The sequence below is a fragment of the Salvelinus sp. IW2-2015 genome, unplaced genomic scaffold (genome assembly GCF_002910315.2).
Source record: "Salvelinus sp. IW2-2015 unplaced genomic scaffold, ASM291031v2 Un_scaffold1371, whole genome shotgun sequence".
In the NCBI taxonomy this organism is placed as follows: domain Eukaryota; kingdom Metazoa; phylum Chordata; class Actinopteri; order Salmoniformes; family Salmonidae; genus Salvelinus; species Salvelinus sp. IW2-2015.
The window spans coordinates 21,462-29,187 of NW_019942863.1; the positions used below are offsets into that span (position 1 = coordinate 21,462).

General features: G+C 54.5%; 1 protein-coding gene across 1 annotated transcript in view; it reads right to left on the bottom strand.

Annotated features, from left to right (window-relative positions):
- Positions 1–241: 241 nt before the first annotated feature.
- LOC112070578 (leucine-rich repeat and transmembrane domain-containing protein 2-like) overlaps positions 242–7,726 on the bottom strand; it is a 26,536-nt gene continuing 19,051 nt past the window's right edge. The window contains 4 exon segments of the mRNA XM_070439039.1: positions 242–408; positions 411–611; positions 614–660; positions 662–739. Of these exon segments, the coding sequence (XP_070295140.1) occupies positions 242–408; positions 411–611; positions 614–660; positions 662–739 (493 nt within the window).

Sequence of the window (7,726 nt, forward strand, 5' to 3'; positions counted from 1 at the left end):
GACGTTTTGTCTAGTGGTCTGACACGTTCATGTTGTGCTCATCTCATCTCAGAATGAGAACAGGGTTCAGAATGGAGGAGAACACCCATTGTGATTGTCGTTTGGTGAGATAGGAGAAGTCGATAGCAGGAGCTGGTTAGTTTCAGGGGAGAGGAGAGGAGGAGGAGGAGGAGGAGAGAAGCGGCGCAGTAGGACAGCATCCAGAGAGAAGAAGAGAGGGAGAGGAGGGAATACAGCCCTTTCAACCCTGCCCCTGACCTCCAACCCCTGACCCTCTATGCACAGAGGAGATCTGCTTGTCCTCGGGGTCTGCGTCGCCCCCCCGTCTCCCATCAGGCTGCCTCTTCTTCAGCTCTCGTTGATACTTGGCCATGAGCGAGGCATAGATACATCCGTAGGCCGCGCCCCCACCATCATGATACACACGATGCCACACACCACCCCGGCTATCACCACCGTCCCGATGGCCCTGCGCACGCTCACCGGCTGTAGCGCCGCGCACACAGTCCGGGACGGGCACCAGGTCGCCCGCAGCGGGGATTCGGATGTGGGGGCTCCGCCGGGGCCTCCGGAGCCGGTAGTTCGGCCGCAGGGCGGGGACGAGCCTTCTTTTCCTCCGCTCCGCGTCCCCCTCCTCCTCTGTTCTCGTCATCCAGTTGGGGCAGTAGTTGACATCTCCACTGGAACGCCACGGATGTCCCGCCCTCGCAGGTCCTTAGGGAGGGTCACTCCACCCCATCTACCTTACACCTGGAGGGAGAGAAAGAGGGGAGCGGGGGGGGGGGGGGTTGAGGGAGAGAGAGAGGGGAGAGGGGGGATAGAGGACAGAAGAGAGGGGAGAGAGAGAGGGGAGAGGGGGGATGAGGACAGAGAGAGGGGGAGAGAATGGGAGAGAGGGAGAGGGGGGATAGAGGACGAGAGAGAGGGGAGGAAGAGAGGGGGAGACGGGGAGAGCGGGGAAAGAGGACAGAGAGAGGGGGAGAGAGGGGGGAGGGGGATAGAGGACAGAGAGAGAGGGGGATAGAGCACAGAGGAAGGGGAGAGAAGGGGATAGAGAGAGGGAGAGGGGGGAGAGGACAGAAGAGGGGGAGAGAAGGGGAGAGAGAGAGAGGGGGGAGAGGGGAAGAGGACAGAGAGAGGGGAAGAGGGGGGATAGAGGACAGAGAGAAGAGAGGGGAGAGGGGGATAGAGGACAGAGGGAAGGGGAGAGAAAGAGGGAAGGGGGGATAGGAACAAGAGAGAAGGAGAGAGAAGGGGGAGGGGGAGTAGAGGCAGAGAGAGGAGAGAAAGGAGAGAGGGATAGAGGCAGAGAGAAGGGAGAGAAGGGGGAAGAGGGGGATAGAGGGCAGAGAGAAGGGAGAGGGGGAGAGAGGGGGATAGAGGGCAGAGAGAAGGGAGAGAGAAGGGAGAGAGGGGGATAGAGGACAGAGAGAAGGAGATGAGAAGGGGAGAGAGGGGGATAGAGGACAGAGAGAGAAGGGGAGAGAGGGGAGAGAGGGGGGATAGAGGACAGAGAGAAGGGGGAGAAGGGGAGAGAGGGGGATAGAGGACAAGACGAAGGGGAGAGAGAGGGGAGAGAGGGGGGATAGAGGGCAGAGAGAAGGGGAGAGAGAAAAATAAAATGTTATTCAGAGTAAAAGCATCAGATGGTATTCAGAGAGAGAGAGAGACAGAGAGAGACAGAGAGACTGAGAGAGACAGAGTGACAGAGAGAGTGAGAGAGAGAGAATTACCAACACACATCAGTCATCATCCTCTTGGTAAGTAAACAAGTCTGCAGTTTCATCAGAATGAATACAAATAAATGGTAACTGGCAGCCATTGTGGAGCCATGGGGGGTGTATGGTGGAACCAAGGGAAGGTCACAGCTAGCATGCAACAATTCCACTCCACTCTACAGTGACTGCTCTCTGTCTGACTGACACTCAGGGTCTGCTGGCTGTATAACTGTCTGACAGGATCGGTGAAGCCCTCTAATATGTCAGTCTTTCCATGTTGAATCGGAGATGGCCTCAACTAAAGCCCTTGGATAATTGATGAGATGACATCATAGCTACAGCGAGTGTCTGGACCAGGGTGTGGACGTGCCTCAGGGGAAGATCTAGCTATGTGTGTGAGGGGGTGTGTGTCTCAGTCAACATAAGGATTAGGTGACTCATTTGTTGTCCCTAAGGGAGATAGGGAGATAGGGATGGAGGGAGGGAGGGAGGGAGGGTGGGAGGGAGGTCACATGCCGCGTTTGTCTCAACATGTGTCAGGGATGAACGTCTTGCAACGGAACCATTTTATTTACCAACAAACACGCCCACTCATACTGTGGTTGAAACAGATGACTTGGCCCCAGCTACTCCTTCTAAAGGAAGGGTACTAACAGAAGCTCCAGGAATAGAGGGGATCCAGCGGGGAGAAGAGCCCCAATCTGAGGCCTGTCTCTGGGTTTATGCTCTCCCTCTCCCCCTCTCCCCATCCCGGATGTGATGTGGGGGCAGATGGGTATCAGGAACATGGGTGAAAACATGGACCATGCTCTCTCACTTTGTCACCTCAAACACACACACACACGCGCACGCACCAGAGCTGGTTGGTTTACACTGTCCGAGACGGGGATTAAGTCTCAGAGCTGGTAGGTTACACTGTCCGAGACGGGGATGTAAGTCTCAGAGCTGGTAGGTTTTCACTGTCCAGACCGGGATGTAAGTCTCAGAGCTGGTAGGTTTTCACTGTCCGAGACGGGGATGTAAGTCTCAGAGCTGGTAGGTTTTCACTGTCCGAGACGGGGATGTAAGTCTCAGAGCTGGTAGGTTTTCACTGTCCGAGACGGGGATGTAAGTCTCAGAGCTGGTAGGTTTTCACTGTCCGAGACGGGGATGTAAGTCTCAGAGCTGGTAGGTTATTCACTGTCCGAGACGGGGATGTATAGTCTCAGAGCTGGTAGGTTTACACTGTCCGAGACGGGGATGTAAGTCTCAGAGCTGTAGTTTTACTGTCTGAGACGGGGATGTAAGTCTCAGAGCTGGTAGGTTTTCACTGTCCGAGACGGGGATGTATAGTCTCAGAGCTGGTAGGTTTACACTGTCCGAGACGGGGATGTAAGTCTCAGAGCTGGTAGGTTTTCACTGCCGAGACGGGGATGTATAGTCTCAGAGCTGGTAGGTTTCACTGTCGAGACGGGGATGTATAGTCTCAGAGCTGGTAGGTTTACACTGTCCGAGACGGGGATGTAAGTCTCAGAGCTGGTAGGTTTTCACTGTCCGAGACGGGGATGTAAGTCTCAGAGCTGGTAGGTTTTCACTTGTCGAGACGGGGATGTAAGTCTCAGAGCTGGTAGGTTTTCACTGTCCGAGACGGGGATGTAAGTCTCAGAGCTGGTAGGTTTCACTTCCGAGACGGGGATGAAGTCTCAGAGCTGGTAGGTTTCACTGTCGAGACGGGATGTAAGTCTCAGAGCTGGTAGGTTTCACTGTCCGAGACGGGGATGTATAGTCTCAGAGCTGGTAGGTTTTCACTGTCCGAGACGGGGATGTAAGTCTCAGAGCTGGTAGGTTCACTGTCCGAGACGGGGATGTATAGTCTCAGAGCTGGTAGGTTTTCACTGTCCGAGACGGGGATGTATAGTCTCAGAGCTGGTAGGTTTTCACTGTCCGAGACGGGGTGTAAGTCTCAGAGCTGGTAGGTTTTCACTGTCCGAGACGCGGGATGTAAGTCTCAGAGCTGGTAGGTTTCACTGTCCGAAGCGGGATGTAAGTCTCAGAGCTGGTAGGTTTACACTGTCCGAGACGGGATGTAAGTCTCAGGCTGGTAGGTTTTCACTGTCCGAGACGGGGATGTAAGTCTCAGAGCTGGTAGGTTTCACTGTCGAGACGGGGATGTATAGTCTCAGAGCTGGTAGGTTTACACTGTCCGAGACGGGGATGTATAGTCTCAGAGCTGGTAGGTTTCACTGTCCGAGACGGGGATGTAATCCTCAGAGCTGGTAGGTTTTCACTGTCCGAGACGGGGATGTAAGTCTCAGAGCTGGTAGGTTTACACTGTCCGAGACGGGATGTAAGTCCAGAGCTGGTAGGTTTACACTGTCCGAGACGGGGATGTAAGTCTCAGAGCTGGTAGGTTTTCACTGTCCGAGACGGGGATGTATAGTCTCAGAGCTGGTAAGTTTCACTGTCTGAGACGGGATGTAAGTCTCAGAGCTGGTAGGTTTTCACTGTCCGAGACGGGGATGTAAGTCTCAGAGCTGGTAGGTTTTCACTGTCCGAGACGGGATGTATAGTCTCAGAGCTGGTAGCATTTCACTGTCCGAGACGGGGATGTAAGTCTCAGAGCTGGTAGTTTTCACTGTCGAGACGGGATGTATAGTCTCAGAGCTGGTAGGTTTTCACTGTCCGAGACGGGGATGTAAGTCTCAGAGCTGGTAGGTTTACTGTCCGAGACGGGATGAAGTCTCAGAGCTGGTAGGTTTCACTGTCGAGACGGGGATGTAAGTCTCAGAGCTGGTAGTTTTCACTGTCCGAGACGGGGATGTAAGTCTCAGAGCTGGTAGGTTTCACTGTCCGAGACGGGATGTAGTCTCGGCTGGTAGTTTCACTGTCCGAGACGGGATGTAAGTCTCAGAGCTGGTAGGTTTCACTGTCCGAACGGGATGTAAGTCTCAGAGCTGGTAGGTTTCACTGTCCGAGACGGGGATGTAAGTCTCAGAGCTGGTAGGTTTACACTGTCCGAGACGGGATGTATAGTCTCAGAGCTGGAGGTTCACTGTTGAGACGGGATGTAAGTCTCAGAGCTGGTAGGTCACTGTCCGAGACGGGATGTAGTCTCAGAGCTGGTAGGTTTTCACTGTCCGAGACGGGATGTAAGTCTCAGAGCTGGTAGTTTTCACTGTCCGAGACGGGGATGTAAGCTCAGAGCTGGTAGGTTTCACTGTCCGAGACGGGAGTAAGTCTCAGAGCTGTAGGTTTTCACTGTCCGAGACGGGGATGTAAGTCTCAGAGCTGGTAGGTTTTCACTGTCCGAGACGGGGATGTAAGTCTCAGAGCTGGTAGATTTCACTGTCCGAGACGGGGATGTAAGTCTCAGAGCTGGTAGGTTTCACTGTCCGAGACGGGATGTAAGTCTCAGAGCTGGTAGGTTTTCACTGTCCGAGACGGGGATGTAAGTCTCAGAGCTGGTAGGTTTTCACTGTCCGAGACGGGGATGAAGTCTCAGAGCTGGTAGGTTTTCACTGTCCGAGACGGGATGTAAGTCTCAGAGCTGGTAGGTTTTCACTGTCCGAGACGGGGATGTATAGTCTCAGAGCTGGTAGGTTTTCACTGTCCGAGACGGGGATGTAAGTCTCAGAGCTGGTAGGTTTTCACTGTCCGAGACGGGATGTATAGTCTCAGAGCTGGTAGGTTTCACTGTCCGAGACGGGGATGTAAGTCTCAGAGCTGGTAGGTTTACACTGTCGAGACGGGGATGTATAGTCTCAGAGCTGGTAGGTTTTCACTGTCCGAGAACGGGGATGTAAGTCTCAGAGCTGTAGGTTTTCACTGTCCGAGACGGGATGATAGTCTCAGAGCTGGTAGGTTTTCACTGTCCGAGACGGGGATGTAAGCCTCAGAGCTGGTAGGTTTCACTTCCGAGAGGGGATGTAAGTCTCAGAGCTGGTAGGTTTTCACTGTCCGAGACGGGATGTAACGATGGGTCAGGACATGGAAGAGGGCATTAGAATGCTACGGCTGCTGTTAGGACGGATCCTGGCTGTTAGGACGGTACCTGTCTGTTAGGACGGTACCTGTCTGTTAGGACGGTACCTGTCTGTTAGGACGGTTCCTGTCTTGACGGTACCTGGCTTTAGGACGGTACTGGCCGTAGCGGTTCCTGGCTGTATAGGACGGTACCTGGCTGTTAGGACGTACCTGGCTGTTAGGACGTACCTGGCTGTTAGGACGGTACCTGTCTGTTAGGACGGTTCCTGGCTGTTAAGACGTACATGTTAGGGTCTGTATGTTAGGACGGTACTGGCGTAACGGTACCTGTTGTTAGGACGGTACCTGCTGTTAGGACGGTACCTGGCTGTTAGGACGTACCTGGCTGTTAGGACGGTACCTGGCTGTGGACGGTACCTTGGCTTTAGGACGGTACCTGGCTTTAGGGACTACCTGGCTGTTAGGACGGTACCTGGCTGTTAGACGGTACCTGGCTGTTAGGACGGACATGGCTGTTAGGACGTACCTGTCTGTTAGGACGGTACTGGCTGTTAGGACGGTACCTGCTGTTAGGACGGTACCTGGCTGTTAGGACGGTACCTGGCTGTTAGGACCGGTACCTGGCTGTTAGGACGGTACCTGGCTGTTAGGACGGTACCTGGGCTGTAGGACGGTTCCTGTCTGTTAGGACGGTACCTGGCTGTAAGGACGGTACCTGGCTGTTAGGACCGTACCTGGCTGTTAGGACGGTACCTGGCTGTTAGGACGGTACCTGGCTGTTAGGACGGTACCTGGCTGTTAGACGTTCCTGTCTGTTAGGACGGTACATGGCTGTTAGGACGGTACCTGGCTGTTAGGACGGTACCTGGCTGTTAGGACGGTTCCTGTCTGTTAGGACGGTACATGGCTGTTAGGACGTACCGTCTTTAGGACGGACCTGGCTGTTAGACGGTACCTGGCTGTTAGGACGGTACCTGGCTGTGTAGACGGTTCCTGTCTGTGACGGTACCTGGTGTTAGGACGGTACCTGGCTGTTAGGACGCTACCTGGCTGTTAGGACGGTTCCTGGCTGTTAGGACGGTACCTGGCTGTTAGACGGCGTACCTGGCTGTTAGGACGGTACCTGGCTGTTAGGACGGTTCCTGGCTGTTAGGACGGTACCTGGCTGTTAGACGGTACCTGGCTGTTGGACGGTACCTGGCTGTTAGGACGGTACCTGGCTGGTTAGACGTACCTGCTGTTAGGCGGTACCTGGCTGTTAGGACGGTTCCTAGCGTTAGGACGGTAACCTGGCTGTTAGGACGGTACCTGGCTGTTAGGACGGTACCTGTCTGTTAGGACGGTACCTGCTGTTAGGACGGTACCTGGCTGTTAGGACGGTACCTGGCTTTAGGACGGTTCCTGTCTGTTAGGACGGTACCTGCTGTTAGGACGGTACCTGGCTGTTAGGACGCTACCTGGCTGTTAGGACGGTCCTGGCTTTTAGGACGGTACCTGTGTTAGGACGGTACCTGGCTTTAGGACGGTACCTGGCTGTTAGACGGTTCCTGGCTGTTAGGACGGGTACCTGGCTGTTAGGACGGTACCGGCTGTTAGGACGGTACCTGGCTGTTAGGACGGTACCTGGCTGTTAGGACGGTACCTGGCTGTTAGGACGGTACCTGGCTGTTAGGACGGTTCTAGCTGTTAGGACGGTACCTGGCTGTTAGGACGGTACCTGGCTGTTAGGACGGTAACCTGGCTGTAGACGGTTCCTGGCTGTTAGGACGGTACCTGGCTGTTAGGACGGTACCTGGCTGTCTAGGACGCGTACCTGGCTGTTAGGACGGTTCCTGGCTGTTAGGACGGTACCTGGCTGTTAGGACGGTACCTGGCTGTTAGGACGTACCTGGCTTTAGGACGGTACCTGGCTGTTAGGACGGTACCTGGCTGTTAGGACGGGTACCTGGCTGTTAGGACGGTTCCTAGCTGTTAGGACGGTACCTGGCTGTTAGGACGGTACCTGGCTGTTAGGACGGTACCTGGCTGTTACAATGCCACAACAG